This window comes from Strigops habroptila, chromosome 11 (genome assembly GCF_004027225.2).
Source record: "Strigops habroptila isolate Jane chromosome 11, bStrHab1.2.pri, whole genome shotgun sequence".
NCBI classification, from domain to species: domain Eukaryota; kingdom Metazoa; phylum Chordata; class Aves; order Psittaciformes; family Psittacidae; genus Strigops; species Strigops habroptila.
In genome coordinates this window covers 19,428,207-19,450,662 of record NC_046360.1, presented here as the reverse complement: position 1 = coordinate 19,450,662, position 22,456 = coordinate 19,428,207, and the positions used below count along the sequence as shown (strand labels likewise).

Sequence of the window (22,456 nt, the reverse complement as noted above, 5' to 3'; positions counted from 1 at the left end):
ATTAACTCTGAGACACATAGTGAGATGGTGTTTACCACGTTATCATCTTTGCAGCAATGTGATGGTACCCTGCCAGTTGCAGAGCTATGGCCGTACTTCTTCATCCACAGAATCAGGTTGGTCCAAGTCCACAGAACAAGTCAGTGGTTTGTCTACCTACCCTTATGTACCAGACCAGATTCCTTCCTGGGAGTCTTGGTTGCACACTCGGGATGGCAGTGCTTGCCGGCTGTTGCAGATGCTACAAGACCTCCCACCTCTAGCTGGCCATCACATTCAGGATTGGAGGCTTCTGACTTCCATGCAAATCAAGAGTGTGGGGAAAAATTAATTTAAAACTTAAGTTCGTTATTCTAGGATTCTATAAAATGCCTTAGTTAATGACTATTCCTTTCTCAGTACTTAATCTTTGGTGAAATACAAGGAGGAAAAGATTACAAGACGAGGAAGTAGAGTTTCTGCTTGTGAATATGGATCCATCGAGACTGCAGTGAATAAATATATCTGGGTTTGTGTCATACACTCCTTGAGGAGGAAACCGTACTGCTCAATATTCTGAAACACTTCACTACTGGGCATTGCTGCCACAGAACTGATATTCTGAAGGTTTAGCTGTGAGGTAGTCTTAATGGATTCTTACTTTTGCTCCTCGAATTGCTGTTCTGTTTTGACTAAGAGAAGTAATATGTAGCTTTTTGTTTCAACTCATTTGGGTTTGCTGTGCACAGTGGGGGCACATTCATTTAGGCTTAATTGTGCTTAAAGACATTTATTGGCTTTTCATTTCTGTGTGTTTCCTTGGGCTCTCATAGACAGTTCTGTGTATCCTTGACTCATTCCTGCTACTTGTCTTCTGCATTCAAACAACTGGATAAAAATAACTGTTTGTAGTTGGAATGTGATTGCACAAAATGGCACAAAGTAAGGCGCCAAACACCAAGGCTGTACCAAAGGCAAGGGCCAAAATGCTCTAACCCTGAAAGTTTCTCTGAGAGCTCCTGGATCAGAGTGATGCAGTGTGAAGCCTGTTGGTTACCTGTGTCTGTGGCAGGGGTAAGGGAGGTGGTGGGTCTCGCAGGCTTCTAGTGAGGACAATGGAAAGAGGAAAGCCCCCTTTGAAGAGCATTTCCATTGCCTTGTACTCAAGTCATTTGAACATGTAAAATCATATAATGCTTTGATACAGTTTAATCAATTAGAATAAAATTGGAATTTATTGGCTTGGGGAATGTTTCCTGTGGTCTTTCCCTGAGCATCTGGTTTGGGCAGCAATTAAAAGACAGTGGGCTGTCCTTTGCACTCATTGAATGTAGCCATACCTCTGTTCTGTATTTTTATCCCAGTACGTATCCTCTGCACAGAAGTAGCTGAAGTGAAATAATATTTGTGTTTGACCATCTTGCTAGTAATTTGAATCCTTTCTATTCTGTTGTCTTAAATCGTATTAAACAGAAAATGTCAGTTCTCAAATGAAAAGAGGATTTAAGATGTTTTAGTGAAGTGCTTAATGCTCTAGATCAACTAGATGTCTTAGTTTTCTGGGGCAATTTTTGCTGAGTTAGGATGGAATTATCCATATCTGTAGCTTTGTTGAGTGACTAAAATAAGATTAAATTATAATAATATAATATACTTTCTTGTCTGTCACTTTGGATTGTTGATCTGTATTGTCAGTATCAATACTTGAAGAAGTATGTTGCACAAGATTTCAGTTTTCTCTGTTTTGACATTACTATTTGCAAAAGATAATTAACTTTTAATTGTGCCTTTATTCTTTATTCTGCCTCAGCATTCAGGTTTGACTGTGGTTGTGAAGGGCAATATTTGGCTTATTATGTGGGCAGTGTGAAATCAATGCTGTCTGCATTTAACCGTGTAATTGAATAACAGAATGATAGGTAATACATTGTCACTTGGCACCTTTCTGTGGTTTATTCAATACTGGTTTCGGTTGAGGGATTTTCTAGAGACATTCTTGTTAAAGTGAAGAATGTTTTAAAAAGTTTCCTTTTGGTCTGTAGGCAATAAATATTTTTAAAATAAAGAAACTGTAGTAGAGCTACTCAGTGGATACCAGCTGGAAGCTGGACCGCTGTTTTGGTGCTATTGTAGACAAGTAGTTAGAATAGCTTTTCAGAGAACCATATGGTTTCTGTGATGTTCCTTAAGATACTGATCTGCTCTGTAACTAGCAGAGGTAGCTCTATAGGGCAGTGTATAGCCAGCAGTCACTAGTGGGGGGTTTTTGTGAAAAGGCAAAAGAAACCCAAACCAAAAACCTTTTACACACTGTGAGACCTGAAACTGGAGCAGAGCCCTTGTGGTTCTGCAGCCAAGGCACCGTTCCCTGTTTGTGTGGCTCTCAGCCAGTAACTCAGGAGGTCCTACTGGAACCCTGCCTTGGGTTTGGCAAAAGGCTATAAAAATGGAGATGTAGTGGGCTTACAGAAATACAAAAGAATGTGTTATTTCACACAATGAATAACTAACTGGTGGAACTCACTGCTGGAGGATGTGGGAGGCCGAAAGTATAAATTAATTCCATTAATTATGGATAGGTCAGTTGTGAACTATTAAACACATAAGTCCACATATAACCTGTGGTTCCAGCTTGTTTCTGCTGGAGGATTTCCATCCAGCTTCTACTGGCAAGTTCCCTGTCCCGGGGTGTCTACCCTGCAGGTACAGTCTCCTGTGTCCCTACTATAAAATAAGATTAAATATATGCCAGCTAGTCAGAATTTATTTGAATATGCTTATTTGAATGGAAAAATAACGTTAGTGGTTGACTGCTACAGTTTCATAGTTTAATTTATATCTTTAATCCTTTGGTAGCAATTATTCATCATTTTCATTATCCTGTGCATGGATTGGTGGGGGAAGTTGCGCCAGAAGTTCTACAGGCATGGAAACATAACAGTCCTTGTTTGGGTACTGGCATTATCTGGTAAGAGTTTAAGAGAATTATAGAAATGGATGTGAGAAAACAATTACTTAATGTTAGTTTGTGGAATGGACAGTCAACTCACCGTGGTCATTTTTTCTGCAGAACAGTGAGCATTAAAGTAAGCATCGAACTATGTTATTTGCTTGAAAGTATAGAAGATGACCCTTTACATAAAAGCTTTCCGTGAACAAAGTTAATGTAGCCCAGTATGTTGTCTTCTGCAATGGTTCTAAGAGGATTCCTAGGGGAATGTATGATATTTGCCCCTTGAACTCTTCGGATGGCCAGGTATTTTCAGCTCTGGTGATTTCCTGAGGTCTACGTGGCTTTTTATGTTCAGAAATCCTCAATGGATTTCCCTTCCATGTAGTTTTCTGATCTCCTCTAGAGCCCATGAAGACGTTCAGTATCCCCAACATCTCTTGGCAACAAGTTTCACAGGTCTGCGAATTGTATCAGGAGGAGCTACATCCTTTCATTCCTTTGGAACTGGATTCCTAGAAAATTCATCTGATTATTCAAAAGTTCTTGCACTGGAAGTAACAGTGAACAAAGTATTCTTACTCTTATTTAGCTTCCCATTCATGACTTGTTAAACTGAAGAAGTTCCAGGCCACTCAGTCTGTTCTCATACCGAATCACAGTATAGTTGAGGCTGGCAGGCATCTCAGGAGATCTTCTAGGCCAACCTCACTTCCCAAAGCTCAGGATCATAGAACCATAGAATCATTTAGGTTGGAAAAGACATTTAAGATCATTTAGTCTAACTGTAAACCCAACACTGCCAAGTCCACCAAAGACCATGTCCAACATCTCCAAGGATGGTGACTCCACAAGATCTCTATGGGCAATCTGTTCCAGTGTTTGCCCACTCTCACAATAAAAGGTTTTTATTACATTTTGATGGGACTTCCTGTGTTCCAGTTTGTCTCTTGTCCTGTCAGGCACCACTGAGAAGACACTGGTTACCTCTTTTGTATCATGTTGTTACAATCCCAGGAGTCATCTCAAGCCTGAGCAGTCCCAGCTCTCTCAGTCACTCTTCATATGTTAGATGCAACAGTCCCTTTAATCATATTTGTAGTCCTTCACTGGACTTACTCCAGGAAGTCTATGTCTCTCGTGAACTGGGACCCCAGCACTGGACACAGCAATATAGACCTGTCTCAACAGTGCTTGGCAGAGAAAAAGGATCACCCACCTCCCTGAACCTGCTGGTAACACTCTTCCTCGTGCTTAGCCCAGGAAGCTGTTGGTTTTATTTGGCCCAAGGATACACTGTGGACTCATGGTCAGCACCTTCCAGCAGGTTGTCCCCTACTCTGTATGGATGTACTTCTTTTTTAATGATCATCTTTGCTAGTCTGACCAGCTTTGTGTCACCCTTTTTTTCTCAGTGACTTGAGAAGAAACTGAAGAGCAAAGGCACAGGTTGTTGGTTGTATTATTCCATTGGTGACCTCACTCAACTGGAAAAATTATTCCTTTACTCTAATCTGGTGTTTCTTATCTTCTCATAAGTTATTTTTCCAGCAATGACTTTCTTTCTCAAACCACAGATGTTTGGTTTCCTAAAGAGCTTTTGGTGACAGATTTTTCCAAAATGCATTTGAAAATCAGAATAGGCTTACATCACCTGCAACCACATGGGCGCTGACCACTTCCAGAAAAGGTAGGAATGTCCTGGTTTCAGCTGGGATAGAGTTAGTTTTCTTCCTAGTAGCTGGTACAGTGCTGTGGCTTAGATTTAGGCTGAGAATAGAGTTGATAACACACTGCTATTTGAGTGGTTTTCAGCAGAGCCGACTCTAACCAAGGACTCTTCAGCGTCACAGGCTCTGCCAGTGAGGACGGGCACAAGGAGTCAGGAGGGAGGAGAGCCAGGACAGTGACCTGAACTGGCCAGAGGGGTATTCCAGACCAGAGGCTCAGTATAGACACTGGGGGATGGCCGGGGGCAGCGATCACTGCTTGGGGACAGGCTGGGCATTGGTCAGTGGGTGGGGAGATTCTGTGCTGTGCATCGCTTGTCTGTCTTGGGGCTTGTTCCTCTCTCTCTTGATTTCCTTTTATTATTATTGGGTTTGTTGTTATTATTATTATATTTTCTTTTATTTCACTTAAGCTGTTCTTATCTCAACCCATGGGATTTTACCTTTTTTCCCAATTCTCCCATCCCACCGAGGCAGTGATGGGAGTGAGCTAGAGGCTGCCTGAGACTTAGTTGGGCTGGGGATAAACCATGTCAAGGAGCAATAACTTCTCTTGATTGGATTCTGTGGTTTCTAAGCTTCACCAGCAGCTTCTTTCATCTTTTGAATGCCAAGTGTAGAAGGAACAGAAGGGACAGAGGGAACAGGCTCTGGAAGTAGAGATGAATTCTGGGCTGGTAATGCTACAGAAAATTGATTGGTTTCTTAATTTTGGAAGCGCAGCTGCCAGTGGCACAATTCCAGCAGCTGGGCCAGAATCCAATGTTGAGGTGCCCACCCGTGGCACTGCGCCAGGGTAGTTGAGAAGGGGAAATATGTTCTTCACCTCTGGGCATGTCAACACTGCAGACTTCTGCCTCATTTGTCTTTGGGCTTTTATGTTTCTGGCAGTGGCTGGAGAAAGGCAATGCCGGGGGTTAGGAAGCTGTGCTTTTATGACTGCTACTCTCTGCTTTCCATGAAGAGTCAATAGGGACAGATCATTTTCAGCACAATCACCTGCTGACTGTAGTCACTGAAAAAGAGGTTGTATGAGTAGAAACTGCAGCCTGAAAAAAAATTACTGAGATTCAATGTCAGCTTTCCCAGCACAGTTTGAGGAAGGCAGTAATGTAACCCCATCTAATCTGAGAAAGTGAATCAAATGTGTAGCACATTGATTGCCCCAAACAGCTGGTGTTGCTACTGTAGAAAATGCAACAACAAGCAAGCAAGGCACAAACATGTAAAAATGAAGAGCAGTTTTAAGAGAGCTGTTTCCACTCTGTCTGCTCTTTCCCAGTATTGACAGTGCCTGGCAATCTCTGCACACCCCACTCTAAGGAAGAAAGCAGACTTGTTAGATCTCATTGCAGAATGCAACCTGGAAAAGATCATAGTGTTGGTACATAGAGCCAGATCACTTTCATATATCCCTTGCCACAGCCTCTCCAGTCAAACACAGTTCTTTTCATCAGGAGGCAATGAGATCTTTGTGTGCATATGCAAAGGCAGAATGAAGACATCAGCTATGCATTACATACTAACTGTTGATCTTTCAGATCTGCAAATCAAGTGTCCTCAGACCAGATTGTGCAGTGACTGAAACAGGAGATTCCTCTGTCTGCAACAGTGTATATGAGGGTAGAATCTCTGTATATGCTTGTTTTACCATAATTACTGCAATTGTCCTAATACCTAAATACCGCTGTTAGAGTTCCTTCTGCAAGATGTTTGCAGTCAGCAAAATCTTTTGTATCATGAAAGGGATTTCTGAAGTGAACAAAGATATAATGAACATTTTAAAGGGGAGATCTTTTCAGAAACCAATTAAAAATCAGTGCAGTATTGCTCTGTGAATCTGAGCATTCACATTCCTTCATGTTTGAATCTAGAACTTATGGGTGGTCAAGGCCAGGGGCTTGGAGCAACCTGCTCTAGTGGAAGGTGTCCCTGCCTGTGGCAGGGGGTGGGAACTGGATGAGCTTTAAGGTGCCTTCCAACACCAACCAGTCTGGGATTCTATGATTTTGCATGACCTTGCTGTGGAACTGTGGGGTGTATAACCATTGGAAGTGGAATAGATCACAGGTATGCTACTGCCATGGTCTCAAGCACCACGGGAGTTCCACTTCTGCCTGATTTTACAGCCTGTCTGTCTCTGAGCTGCAGGTTTACACACACCAAAAGGCTTTTGGTTGGTTACTAGAGTATTCAAGAATGAGGAAATGCTTCTTTCAAGAAATCTAGCGTCTATTTTAAGAGCGGTTCATATGCAGTTCAATATGACTATGTATGTCAGTTATTTTTGCTAACGTTTAATATGTGTTCTAGTTATTAGTACTTATGAATAATACATGGCACTAAGTTGCTTCAATACATCTGAAACCTTTGGATCAGCATTTTACAGTAACAACTGTTTAAATAACATCACATATACAGTAAACAGCATTCTACTTCTCAGTCAAACTTTGCTTCAGTCAGGGTTGATGTATCATTTTAGCATTCATCATTGGGCACTTGGACAGTGTCTAAACTGCAGAAATGAATGGAAATCCCCTTTAACGTCAGGGTTAAGCTGTTTTCAGTAAAAGGAAGAATTTAAGATCAAATAATTTTTATGCTTCTGTAAGTGTATTTTCTTCTGTTTCAAACTCTATTCTTTTAGATACTTTGTTAGAAATGCAGTTTCAAAGGTAAGCATTCCTAAGAAGATTGCTCAAAAAGAATTCTTGAGAATTACTAATTTTAATGAAGTTAGATTAAATAACATTTAACCTAATGTTATTTACCATAAGTATAGTTTATTTCTAAAGGAAGTGTATTCTTTGGATAATAATTCAGGACAAGAACATTTACCCTTTTTTAAAGTATTTGCAATCAGGGCTGCATAGTATGCTTAATATCTGCGCTGTTCCTCAGGCTTCAAGGGTGCTGAATGAGAATCTTAAAGAAGTAACAGCAGTCAACAAAAAAGCTGTCAGAGAAGGATTTGTTTTATGACTGATATTGCAGTCAAGCAGCTCTGTAATAGCAATTAGGTGTTCTCAAAATGAGAGGATATGGAGCCCTACCACACTTTCTGAAACTCCTCCTCTCCCTCCCCCTGAAAACCTAAACCCCAAACCAAGCCCAGAGCCCTGTTTTCTGGCAAATTTTGTGTTAACCGAATATTTGAAGAAAAAAGAACCTTAAAAACATCTTGATTTGGATTCAGAATACTCTGAAAATCAGCCAGGATGCCCTTTCTCATCAATCCCTCAATGCAAGGCAGTGTAAATACTTTGAAACTCTTCTGACTGTCCATGTAGCGTATGTGGGAGCAGCCAAATATCTCATTCTGAGAGCATTTGGTGATAGTGTCTTAGTAAAGAGGGACACTCATCAACACCCTCAGTTTAGAATTAGTGACCTGCACTTCCTCCATTCGCATCTCTCTTTATCATGCATAGAAATTACACTAAGCATGCCCCAACTCCCAAACACCCCCCAAAAAGTCCTGGTAAAGCCTCGTGTCTTTAGGAGACAGAAAACACACTATTGAAAAGAGAATGAAAGGCAGTGGCTATTTTTTGGTGCTTTTTCATGTCATGCATAGAAAAAACAAATTAACTTATTTCCAGATGCCTGAAGCTTTAGGTAGTGTGAGTGTACAAGAAAACTCTTGATGCTTTTAAGGCATGCTGCGAAAGAGCTGGAGTACAGCTCCAGAGCACAACTGGAGCATGTAGATGCTCCAGCAGTCAATGGCTTCACCTTGCCAGGATGCTGGACAGTTCTCACTCAGCAAGAGCTGTCAGTACAAGCAGGCTTTGTTGATGACAGAAACTCCATGTACACTTGGTATGCAGTGACAGGGAATGAGTCAGTGAAAAAGCAGATGCTGCACCCAAAATATTGGGACTTAATGATATTTTTGCCTCTTATCAATACCTTTTTAAAAGGTTTCCCACTTGTCAGATTCCCAGATTTAAGCTACCAGTGAAGCTACTAGTGAAGACCATTTTCATTTCTTATCACTCAGACACAAAAGAACTGTTCCAGCTACTCAGTGACTTTTTTTCCCCCCAGAAATCATGTTCGTCATAGGGACATAAATGTTTTTAGATGAGTAATATCTCTTAAATGTTTTGTGTATCTTATCTTGTTAGCCCTTTCCTTACCTTATGCTCCAGAACTAAAGTAATGGAAAATTTGAATGTATTTCCAGGGAAAATTCTATATTATGAGACAACTCTCTCCTTACATGCATTCTAGGCAACTGTTGTAACGATTGACTGTAAATGCAGACTGGAAACTTTTATCATGAAGATAGTTCAGAGAAATTCTTGGGCCCATAAATACCACTGTAGATGGGATTTTTCCTTTGGCAAAGTTGGAATGTTAGGGAAGTACAACAGCACTTTGTGGCTTCTAGTTTTGGAATCATGCCAGAGCAATCAAGATATCTCCCAAGTTTTGGGTTAAAGAGTTCAGGAAAGTAAACCAGTCTCCTAACAAACATTATTTCAGTTGTGAAAAGCAGTCAGAGTGTGAAAGAATTCTTTCTCCAAGGCCCAGAAGGAACCTCAGTATGCTTTGCTCCAGCACCTGACTTTCAACATTGGCTGGCAACACAGAAACATACTACTAGTGCGGCTCCTGTATTGAGGAAGGTCCCGTTGCATTTGAACAGGGTGGTACTCGGCTAACAATTATGCCTTGGAAAATTAGCATTTAAATATGTGTAAAGTAATCTGAGCTATAGTGTTGGTCTCCAAAGGCAGCAATGAATAAACAAACCTTTAAGTATTTAGGTCCTTCTCCCCCTCAGCTCACCATTCTCATAATGAATATACTGTATTCATCCCATCTGTAAGTAACATTAGCAGAAGGTAGGAGAGAGACTGCCTAGCAACCCACAGAGATCCCAAAGAGAGGTGGAAAGGAAGTGATTTTCATGTAATTATTCACTTCCACAAAAGCTGTTGTCAGGTAGACACTAGAAACATAGCTGGTTTATTATTCGCCTAACCTACTTTTAATCCTTTGAGAATCACTACCATTAAAGAGAGGGAAAAAAGAGCTTAATTCAGCCATTTTCTGCCTGGCCGTTTAAGTTGTGTTTTCCTGCTCTAATGAAGGCTGTGCTTTCAGAAGCTGTGTTGTTTCAAAACCCCTGGGTAGTAAACTTCAGAAACAAACTAAGCCCTGTATCCAAAACTCACCATTTTTTTGCCGCTTCTCCGCAATTCACAGTTCATATTTTGTTTTGGTTTGGTTTCCATTTCATGATGTTGCCCATTATGTTGAGAGGGTAACAAGAGGATTTTATTTTCTTTTCTTTCTTACTTTTTTTTCTATTTTTTTATTCTTCTTTTTCTCCCAAGAAGGCATCTGGGGACAGGGGCAGGGGCTAAAGAGCTTATTTACTTTAGGCAACACAGTTGGTGCCAGCGTGCTTGGATCCAGCAGGGTTTTTACTTCACTTTCCTTAACCAGGGGACCCCAGGTTTGCCCTCAGCCATGATTCCTTGGACTTGACTAAGGCTGCACGGAGATAACAGAGGGATATTGCAGTACTATTCGTGCCATCTGGATAAGCCTGGAGGAGTTGTGCTTCCCTTGTAAAACATCATGCTAAGCTCTCTTTTACATTGAGGAGTGTCTGAACAGTTGTCACTTTCAAGTAGCCTGAGGACATGGGCATTTTCAGTGGATAGTCTGATTTATGTCCTGATTTTTCTACATCACACTTCTAGCATAGGTTCTATAAATGTAGATTGGATAACTTTGGACATTGGAAGTTTTCTTTTAAAGGAGTATATTTAATGGAATAGAAGTATACCAAAAGTATGTTGAACTACTCTTGAAAGTATATTTGTTGAGGGCAGTGTCTTTCACAATGATTTATAGTGAGGGTTGTCATATAAGTTCTCAGCTTTAACCTGTGTCTTTCATTAAAGTAATACTCTACTCGGAAAGGTTACTTTAAAATTGCATTTGGACAGTCTGTTTTGCTCATTGGTTGTGCCAAGATTTCACTTGCAAGTGAGAAGCTGGATTTTCGTAGTTAGCCAAAAGATTTTCCTTGTGACCCCTGGGATTAACTGGTTTAATTTTGTGAAACATCTTTTTGTCTGATCTCTGAATAAATGTGTCTTTTTTTAATTAACTCTGTGTAGATACTTTTAAAAACTAACCATATACCAAGATCTGAAAATCAGTCTTTTTTGCTATTTTATACCAAACGTGAAAAACTATGCAATTATAATAACTGTGTTGATTATGTGGGAAAATTAAAACAATAAACTTTATTCCTCCCTGTATGATTTTGTCTGCAGGATTCATTGGAATAAGACATATATAGTCAGAAAAAAGAGCAGAATGAATGCAGGGAATGGATTTATACACTTTGAATGTCTGCATCTTCTGTTTGGGTTGGTTTTGAGAGTAGACCAGTACTTTGAACTGAACTCTGTGTTTTGTTCAGTTGCATAGCACAGATGTTCAGCTGATTTTGATGTTAGCAGCTATTGAAGAAAAAAATTCAGTTGATTGCCAGAGAGTGACTAGAGAATAAATTAAATCTGTTTAATTCTGGTTTTCATGCCTTTGAACAGAGATTTCAGTTGTGGGCAGGTCCAGAGTATAACCTTTTGCACGAGGATCTACACGCTGCACGTTCCTGCTCACCAGAGCCTCCAGGGCAGATAGAGATGCTTTGGCCTCTTCTCCATCCATTTGACACCGCATTCTACATTGAAACTGAAAATATCCCAAATGAATCTGTCTTTCTGGTGGGGTGTTGTGTGAATGTGTAGCATTCTGCATCCTGCTTAGCAAGGGAGGGACAGAGGAAGTGTCAAAAAAAGAAGCCGCCTCACATATACCTGTTGCTTTCCCTCCAGTGTATCTATATCCAGCCATCACACAACAGTCTACTTATCCTGGTGTTCTCTCCTGCTGTTGCCAGCTATGCTACACCATGCCAAGTGTAACAGTTTGAGATGTAGTTGAATGTTCTTCATAATGAGAAAGCCAGAAAAAGATTACTTGCACTGGAGTAAGATCAAAAGTAAAATGCTCAGTGTCCACCACTGCCTATTTTATAATTTTTCTTAGAAGGTGCATTCATATATACATAAAAATGTAACTTGTAGCAGAGGAATGTAATAAACAGCAACGTAAGAAACGTTCTGGAAATTACTCTCACAGTTGCACTATACTGCGTAGGCACACTTCAATCAGTAGAATAATTCTTAGATTCCTGGTATCTTCAAAAGTTCACCTGAGTGAGAAGATTGTCATTTGTTTAAGAGACATGGGATCTAAGTATGGAAAAAAGAGTCTTATAGATAAAAACTGGTAACGCTCTCTGCCTTGGAAAGTTCAGGCTATTGTTTTCTGTGGAGTCACAGCAGGACGGTCAGCTTGGTTTTCCACTGCAGCGCCTATTCAGTCAGTTATGTTAGCTAGTAACTGAAAGCAGTCTTTAATGGTGAAATGGTAGAAAAGACATACCCAGGCTACCTGAGATGAAAGGACAAGGTGAAATGGAGACTCCGGCTTTTTCCCAGCGTCTTTAGAAACTGCATTTTTTAGTCATATTTTGCTCAGTGTAAATTTTAGGTCTTCCTGCAGTTTTATGTCAAATTGTTAGACCTGTTCTGACCTGTTGTAGCAGTGCTTGGGGCTGTATTAGGCAGCGGTCCCTTAAACCCTCTCATCTAACTCAGGTGGCAGGAGAGAAGCCAAGGTTAGGGTGATGGCTGGCAGATTCCTTTGAAATGGTTTAATTCTCCAACAACTTCTGTTAATGCTTATAATTAAACACATTGTTAATTCCCTCATGTCTGATGGGGTACTCTTCACGTATGGGTGCTACTTCAAGATTGAGAACTAGCATAGTTCCTTACAGTCCTGTCATGTCTAAACCTACATGACAATGAAAGAATGTACCAAAGTCGAAGCTCAGATCTTTATCCTGGCCGCCCTGTGTGAGGTCCGTGACTGGCTTTCAGTCTCTGTTTGCTCTCCATCTTCTCTCTCTTTTTTTCTCCTACACTGCATATGGATTTTGGTTTTATTTTTTGCTGATCTTGGTTTAGTCCTCCTGTTGTGGCTTCCTCCACCCCTTGAATTTGCCTGTTACAGCACATGAACCATCCAGAAAGCTTATCTGACCCCAGGTGGCTTGTCACTATAGATTCACAAAGCCTGTGCTTTAGAAGCCAGCTTGAAAATGCTGAACCTTGTGCTCTAGTATAGGTGGAGATGTTCCATAGCTGACATGAGCTTCTGACATTTTCTACACACTCCCCAGGCGTTGAGAGAGACACTGGCACATGAACACGAAACCTGTCAGGACATGTAGGACTGAGACAGCAGTAATGTTCATATTGAAGTCTATTTGGCAACAGGTCATTTTATTCAGGCATTCTTCCTGTCATAAAAATCTGCAAGTGTTCTGTGCCTTTACCTTGAAATTTCATTTATTATATCCTGACAGCAAAGGCTTTATTTTTAAAATTCTTATTTGAAACCAAAGGAAAACTGCTTTTTCAAATACAAACACTGCTGAGATTCATCAAAAGTAGTGAATAATTTAAATGAAGAGAAAACTCCAAAGTGATTGCTTATTCTCTGATAACAGAATGGGAAATAAATGACTATCAACATTTGGAACATCATGTTTTAAAGAGTGAGAGCAGCATTTAACTGGCCTGTAAGATCTCCCATGTTCTCAGAGTGCTTCATTATAATTGTCATTAACCACTCTAATTAAGGGTGCTTTGAGCTTTGCAGCTGAAGTGGGTGTTCAGTCTCCCTGTTAAGAGTGAAAATCAATGTGCATATTGATGCAGCTACCCCACCGGGATGCATATTTCAGCCAGTACTCAGACACCACTGGGAAATTAATTCCCTGATTTTGATAGAAATATTCAAGGAAGCAAACTTAAGTGTGGGGTACAAATAGCAGCAGCCCTCACATGTTTATCACTTCTGGCAGATCCGTTAACTATAGACTATAGGAATGGTCATGGAAAGACACATACACAATAGACACGGTTTGTTTAATGAAGAATCCTCAGAGTGCTTGACTGTTGTTCTAGTTACGGTTGGAGAAATATGGATGCTGCAGATGTTTGAGATCAGCTGTTACATTGAGAACTCTCTGAAGTATCACCTGAACCAAAGCACCCCAAGGTTTGGTGCCACTAAGAAATCTGGGAAATACAATTTAGAAGATTGCAAAAAGAGAACAGGTGACATGTGGGTTTCTCTGCATGCACAAAGCCTGAACCTCTAATACATGGCCACCTAAAGCCTGTGTTTAAGTCCAGACTAGTATCAAGAACCCACAGCTGCTACCTCAGCATCCATGTTGGTTCTGGGAGTTCAGAGAGCAGTTCCAGGGGGAGGAGATCCTGACATCTCTCCTGCCACGGGTTATAGCCAGTTGTAATGACATCCTCAACACTGTTCTCCTGTCTGGTATAAAGCTGTGAGCTTGCTCTATAGCAGCTTTATTCATTCCTGCTCCTTTTCCTTGTGTGTAATTAGGCATATACTTGATTGTCTACATACTGCTTGCTCTTTAGAGGTTTTCTGGTCTTCTTTGGTATAAATTTCATCCCATCTTTCAGGCCTGTGCATGGTCTTTCCTACTTAGTGCCACAGTAACAACAGCACTGGTGTTATACGGTGGTTATCCTCTTTGTTGGCTTAGAGCAGAGGAAAAAAATCACCCTCCAACCACAGCAGATGTGTGGATCAACAATTAGAAGTCTGCTGTCCCCATGTGCAGGGGCTTGTGGGGATGCACACACACAACTGAGGCAGAGACAGGCATTTGAAGTATAGGAAGTGGTTGAGGTGATTTGGTTTTCCTATTTTTAACATTATTTGAACAAGAGACTGAAAAATTAAACCATAAACTGGTGTTTATCCCAAGAGCTTCACTACCCATCCCACAACCAAGATGCTCCCAGGCAGAGGCAGGGTATCAGGCCAGGTCCTGTCTTCCTCCAGGGCCCATCACAGAGGTGTGAGGTGCCTGGCTCTGGATGTGAATGTAAAACCTTCCACAAACGGGATTTCCGAGTATCGCATTCTTAACAAACCCTCCCACTTCTGCTCACAAATGTCCTCAACATGCAGTTTGGGCATCTCACATCTTTCCTATAGACTAATATGCAGAGACATGCACAATGAGATAGAACGGTGCAATTTCATTCATAGCTTCCTAGCTGAGGTGTAAAATGAAGCTTTCCAGGTGACCACAGAATATGTTTTCTTAAAAAAACATATCAGGATCAGACTGAAAATAACTGCTTCATTATCCCATTGTTAATTATTAACATTATTAGTGTTCCCCAGCCATGAAACAATTTTATACCTTTTGAGCTCCATTCAGCTGTTTGGCATGACTCTAAAAGCTTGTGGAAGTCCCAGTTAAAGTCAGTTTATCCTTGGATTCCATAATAGCTGTGTATAGAAAATACATTCAAAGAGTATGGAAAGTAAAAGGAAGGTACAAATTAGAGAAAAACCTGCAACGTCTCAATAGTCCTTTAGGTGAGCAATGTTCATTTGTATTCCATGAATTAGGGAAACAATCAATGTCAACACATAACAGATTTCCCCAAGGTCTCTGCTTTATCCAAGTACAGCATCAGCTAAGCCCATTTCAGGACAGGGATGCAGGATTTTGGTTTATACTTTCACCTCCTTGCTTGGCCCTGTAGATGTACAGCACATAGTCCAGACCTGGGGCATCACAAAGAATGGCTCAGCCATTTCTGCACTGTCCATGTGCTGCATAAAGATCAGTTACTCTGTTCTCAGTGTATGGCATGACCCCATCTTACTGGTGTAGAGAGGTACATGGTGAGACTAAAATGAGAGGCCATCAGTCTTTTGGGGATTTTCAGTTTGAAGTTCCAGACCTGGCTTTTTATACTGTGGAGGTTTTTGGTGCTTTTTGGATTTTTTTACTTATTCCAAACATGGCTTTTATGCATCTTAGTTGCAACAGTGAATGCTCAGTAATTTTGCCCTTCCCTTTGGACACCTATTAAATTAGGGTTACCCAGTTAATGAACTTTTGAGAAGGGGCTGGTTTAAGTGATTTATGGATGTAACATCACATAGAAACTTTACAGCAGAGACATGAAAAGAATCTAATTCTCCAGAGCACTATTCTGTTGTCTTCACTACAGCACATCCTCCTTCTTCCTTCTTTATTCTTCATTCATTACATGCGCTATATCATGGCAATCAAAGAGGCAAGGGATCCTCCAGACAACAGGATCCTGTGTTTGACTAGCTCGATTCATCTCCCTGGGCAGAGAGAGAATAGTCATGTAAATGAAGGCTGTGTCCTAGACCTGCACCCAAGAAGGCCAAATTAAGATTACCCAAGCAGACTTAATATCTGGGTATTGCTGGCTTTTGAGAGCTGGGCTTTACAAAACAGGCTTTCCATTTGTAGTAAAAGATGTTCTTGTTTATTCTGTTGTGTGGAATTGTGTTTGTACCAGCATTAGTTATGAGCAGGACAGAGCTGAGGCCGCTGCTGGTGAGCTCACAGCTAACAGTGTGAACCAGGAAAGCTGCAAAGTGAAGTGTGGGAAAGCCCCAACATGGGGATCAGGGCACAGACAGCTCTGCTGTTCCCCTTCCCACCCAGGCAATGGGAAGTGGAGAGATGCACAGCCTCTCACTGTCCTGCCTCATTTCTACTTGGAGAAGGCAGACAGTGCTGCAGAGGCGAGGCTTGTTTACTTTGCCTTCTCCCTTTGGGAACAGAGCTTCATCGCATGAGCTCAGCTCCTTCTTCCCAGCCAACAGGAACCATTTCTGTGCAAGAGTCAGAGCAGTAGCTGTGCTGCTGTATTCTGAGCTGGCCTTTGTGTTCCTCTCGTTTGCCCATACTATTGCTAACATAGTGCTGGGCCCAGCACGTCTGGAAAGTGGCTGTACCATGGGTGCAAAACATGGAAGCACAGTAGCTATAGAGATTCTGTCCTTTGGCGTTTGGATTTTTTAAACATTAGGGTATAATAAACAGAGGGTTTGTGCTGTAATTGTAGTCTTGTTTTGGCATGGAAACATTTTAAATATGAGATGAAAATAAGTAAGAAGAAATGCCTTCATCTTTTAAAGTACAAGCTAATAGAAGACTGTAACACATTGTCAATCCCAAATTTATGAATGCATACCAGCGAATTGGCTTAATTACCACTAACCAAAGGATCTTCTAGGTAAAAGGTTTATAAAGCATGAACAAGGTGTTTTCTGGTGCAGGTCCTTTCCTCTGGTATTTACTCATGCCAGAAACCTATCAAGCCCCATCTCATTTCAGAAACATACTCCTTTTGTCCCAGCCTCTCACCAATGCTGGCTCCAGATCTCTTGGTTTGCAGCTTCCTGGCAGTGTTTTGTCTCTGTCCTTCAGAATTCCATTGTTCTGCAGAATTGTGCTACGTTCATTCCATGTACTTGGAAAACGATGCAACTTCCAGTGTAAGCCAGGCCATGCTAATTGAGCACTCAGAAATAACTGACAGTGCTTCTGTTGCTGGGAGCCAGATGGTGACACCTGGATTTGTGGGTGGTATCTACAGCAGCCCCTCTGTACCCACTAGAAGTTCTAATGAGAACAACTTCCCCTGAGGTACAGTTTGTGAATGACTGAGGCTGGGTGTGAACTTAGAGTAATAACAATTCACATACCTCAAGGAATTCTCCAGCCCTAAATGAGTACTGCAGCCCGATGCTAAACGTCAAATGGGCACTAGCCGTTGGGGCAAGGAGATAAAGAACTGACCTGTAATATCAACTGCATGGTTTTAAAACATTGACATGGGTAGGCTTGAGACAGAAATACAACAGTTAGTCCAGCTCACGTTTTGCCAGCTGCCAAAAATCTACCTGTGGTTTCTACATTTATTTCCCTATTTCCCACTTCCTTGATCAGCTGTAGATGTTTTTGCCATTTCAGAAACCTGAAATAGAAATACTAATGGTCATCACAAATTCAGCATTACTGTTTCTCTGAGTATACAACCCAAAAAACCCTACACTGATGCTGTTATTCCATTCAGTAAATAAAATGACTTCTTCGTGTTTGAACATTGGCCCTTAAGTTCTGTTGGAATTTCTAGATTGATGTCATACAGTGCACCAAAGACAAAAGGGCTCTTCAATCTGATTCAACTTCTATAGAAGATGTGAACATTTGCTTACAGAAAGTGTTTCTCGTAAAGTATTTGCCACTTGTGATGTTGAATCACAGTCAGATCACATGGTCTTTAGAGGACATTTGTTTACTTTGACAGAAATAGTATCCTTTAAGGCCAGAATTCCATCTTTCTCTGGCTACGTACACAGGACCTCCAGAGGAACGTGCTCTCTGTTCCTCTGCTCTCCAGCAGCTCCAAAGGTTCTCACTTCAGAGTACAGCTTTTCTTTGCCCCGGTTTCCACTAGGACTTGCTGTCCAAGGAATAATCAGGCTTGTGTGGAGCTGGCAAATGCCAACAGGAAAGGCTATTGCTCATCTGAGTGCTGGACAATGCGCTGCCACAACGGCTTCTGCAGAACTTGAGGCGGAAGGGAAGCGCAGATTCTCCGCGTGCTGATCCAGTTCCCTAGCTTTTGTTTCTGCTTAAGAGGACTGTGCATTCTCAGTTGACCTATGCTACTTACAGCTTTTTTGGGAGCTTCTGTTCTCGTTAAAGAGCCTGTCTGTCAAAAGGCTTTCTCTGGGCAGTTTTTTTCCTTACCAAGTGGTGAAACTTTGAGATGTAACCAGCTGTGTCTTATTCAGTATGACAGCAAGGAAACCATTTAAGCCACTGACGCAAATCAAATGTGATCTTAATGTTAGTCCTAAACAGAAACACTCTCAACAAATCCAGAGACCAAGGTCCCACTTGATCACATGTAAAACAAATACACCCCCTTCATATACTTATGAGTATTTGATTACTATTATTAGTCATGAAATCATTACCTGCATTACCTCTTTCCTGTCTCAAACTTACAGTAGCTAATGGTTCCACAGCTATTGCCCCGGGTTATCAGTCAGTGTTTTGTTACTTCTCTGAAAAGCACTTTGGTTGCTCTGCTTTAAAAAACCCAACCTTACAGAGCTCTTATCCCAGGAAACCAGGAGTCAGAATTTATTGGATTGGAAATAATAGCGCAGCTGTGTCGATGTGGGTTCTTCACATTGCTCTCATGGCAAGATCGGGAGTTAAAAGAGTATATTCACCTCCAGTAATAACACACCCAGCCTCTAGTCAAATGAAATGAGCTGGTTTGTTGGAGTATTTATGAAGTCAACAAAATTGCATGTTATAGCAATGTTCTGAGATTGCTGTGAGGAGAATAATCACACTGGGTCAGCTCATGCTTCCTGATTTGGTTTTTTTTTTCTCTGATTTAGAATTTAGTATTTACTTCACTTCAGGATATAAATGTTGCCATAATGCTATTGGAAAGCCACTTACTTGTTAAGCTCTATAGAACTTTTATTCATTAATTGTACAGTGACCAGAACAAGCAGATCCTGATGCCTAACTGGGGCCATTAAGTACTGCTAAAAACCCTTTCCCTGGATAAGTTATCCTTCTCTTTCCCCAGCTTAATCTGAATATCATCTATGAATGGCATCTTTTGTCTTCAGAGTATTTTTTTTACACTACGTTTTTAAATTTGAATAAATAATTATCAAATAAGAATGAGATCAATGCAGAAGATTCTATTCAGGTGCAGTTACTAACACCCTGTAGTGTTAATAAATCCATTAAAGAACTTACGCTGGGTGAGGTTCTTTCTCCAGAAATTCTGTCTCTCTTTCTACTTAGGTTAGGTTGAACCTGCAAAGACCGAGTTACTCCTCATTTGCATCACTGGGAAAGAGAGGGCAGTGTAACTCATGGCATGTTTGAGGCTGTGATGTGTAACAGCTTTGCCGGACACTGTTACCCTGCACAGCTGCCCCTGCAGGTTTGCAGACAGGATACGCATGAAGGTGATTCCTCCCTGACCTTTTTTAACCACTCGGTTTGTTTCTGTCTCCAGGTGTGGGTGGATGCTGGAACACAGATATTTTTCTCTTACGCCATCTGCTTGGGGTGCTTGACAGCCCTGGGAAGCTACAACAACTATAACAACAACTGCTACAGGTAATACCTTCCACACTTTACTTTTACATTTGGTTTCAGTGATGGAAGCATCCACATACTTCACTCCAAAGTACTTTTCCTTTTCCTTTAGCTATTTGCAGATAAACACATGCTCAAGTTTTTGTAGAACAGGGATCTATAATGTTTCATATAATTGTCTCAGAGGAACTCTTTTCCAAAATCTGGTGTTTTCATCCCTTTTCATCATACCTGACCCTTGCACAGCCACAAGCCACTCAGTACACACAGCTATACACAATTGCAGGTATAATATACAGAAGTTCATACATATATAATTGCATGTATGTACAATATTTGATCGTTAATGAATATCTTTAAATTTTAAATAAATAATTTTGAATAATGCTTTTAAAAAAAAATCCTACAAAAAGCTGTTATTAAAAGTCACCTGAGTTTGGTCTGAATGTCCCTTTTACCAGAGTTGACTGGCTCCTCGCTAGAGCACAGTAGAACTGGAGAGCATTTAATTGCTTATCTTTATAGAAATCAGTAAGGAAATTACTAATGACTTCAATAGAGTTTAATCTTTCCTGAATCAATGTCAAAAGGATGTGACACACAGAATCCCTGTTCCATTTTACCAGCATGGGCAAGAACATGAGCACTACTTTTTTCTTCTGTCATCAGTAGTTATTGAATTAGTTTTCCTAGTATTCAACAGCTTCTAAAAGAAGACAGTAAATGACAGGTTGATTATGCTGAGTCCATTATGATGTCCAGACAGAGAATTAAAACTTAATTTTTCCATAAAGGAAATATTACAATCCAAAAGCGAAAGAACCCCAAACAGAGCCTCATTCCCCACAAAGTGTAAGTATTTGAATTCTAAATTACAGGTTTAAATGGAGAGTTCAGGAGACAGTTTTAGGAAACACCTTCTTTCAATATCTTGGCAACAATTTGCTCTTCTGTCAGAGAAACACCAAACAGTGGGGCCCCCCACACAGAGAGGGAACCAGGATACTGGAAACCACAGAGATAAATGTATCCACCAGCTGAATGCAAAGCTACCCAGCGGCAGGTACATGTACTTTGCCATCTAAACATGCAAAGTAACTTAGCAGCAACTTAAATTGCACTTAGCTTGGCTATGACAGCCCAAATTCCAAATGTTCTACTGCCTAAAGTAGTGTAAGTAGAGTCAGACAGTGTCAGCAGACAGAAGAGGCCAATCTTCCTGCTTCAAGTGGCTGTGGATTTGCAGAGCGGATCCAGCTCCCTGCAGCACACTGCACAGCATCCCCTGCCAGGGGAAGCACCGGTTGGTCTCACTCTAGCACCATCCTGTGTCTTGGAGCCTGCATCGCGGTGGGACCTATGTCTGAGCCTGGCTACAACAGGTTGCCACTGAGGTGCAGAAGACGAAGGAATCATGTCTCACACTGCCAACACATGGACAAAACTGTTCAGAAATGAAGATATGGCCTTTATCAAGAGGAAAAGAGGAATGGGATTTGGTCTCGAGGGGATTCATGAGGGTAAGGAAGTAACTGGAGGAATGAAAAGGCTCTGTGGGCTCTTTTAAAAAGCTCCTTAAGGAAAGCAGAATGAATTTTCAGCAGTATCCTGCCTGCCAGGCAGGGACAGGATAAGGGATGCATGTCTTGAATTATTCAGGTGATTGGAAAGATGTTAGTTTGGAAGAATATTAAAGTGCCACAACCTTCACCTGATAAAAAGAAGAATCTTCTTGTTTGGGCTGCGTCTGAAGCCTGGGAATTATCTCAAATAAATCTTACCTGCAGAAAACATGCTGTTCCAAATGGGAGGCATCATACAACCAGTGAGCAGCCAGATCCATCCCACTGAAGTAGGATCTCTCCCCCCCACATCCCAAAGGATTAAAAAATACAGAGACTGCCATGGGGTTTTGCTGGAATGTGTGCCAGGACTTCCAGAATGTGAACTGCCTCTGATTCTCAAAAAGTCACTACAAATCCATGACAAAGATTGGACTCGATACTGAAGATGTGGATTCAGAACCTGTTAGATTTTACAAGGTCATTTCTTATAGATAACTTGCACAAAAATTTGCTTCAGATTTAGGATGGGAATAAAGCAGACTAAGGTATAGGCTTGACAGAACTAAAGGCTTGCCTTGTGTTTCAGTGGTTTGGAATCCTAATGTACTTTCAGGCATGTAGGTTAGATTATTACTGTCTCAAGTACAGAGCTCTCACAGCAAACACTCCTAAAAGGCTGACTGTCAGGATAAATCATGCCCAGCTCATCGCTGTCACGCCGCAAGTGCTGTCTGAAAGCAGGATGAACAAGGATATTTCACTGGGCTCTGGGGAAAGATTGCACCTTGCTGCTAGACCATTTTCCCTTTTTTCACAGTGATTTACTACTGTGACATTTCCAATCTGGGAAAGAAATATTTCTTCACCTTGGCCTTGTAACTGTCGTTGGTTGATGTGTAGGATACACAGGTCTGAGAGATCAGTGTCCCTGCACTGTCTTTGCCTGCTTGTCAGGCACTTTTTTAGGCATGTACATACTTCTTAGACTATATTTGGTGCTTTTTGTTACCATGGCTTCTTACAAAAAATCTGTAAACCAAACTGAAGTTGTATTTCGTATGGATAGATATTGCCAATATACTGTAATTGGAATAGA

General features: G+C 41.1%; 1 protein-coding gene across 2 annotated transcripts in view; it reads left to right on the top strand.

Moving 5' to 3' along the window:
* SLC6A11 (solute carrier family 6 member 11) overlaps positions 1 to 22,456 on the top strand; it is a 96,072-nt gene that overhangs the window by 61,002 nt on the left and 12,614 nt on the right. For both annotated transcript variants that reach the window (XM_030501037.1, XM_030501038.1), the window contains exon 8: positions 19,713 to 19,816. In XM_030501037.1, the coding sequence (XP_030356897.1) occupies positions 19,713 to 19,816 (104 nt within the window). The remainder of the gene's footprint in view (positions 1 to 19,712; positions 19,817 to 22,456) is intronic.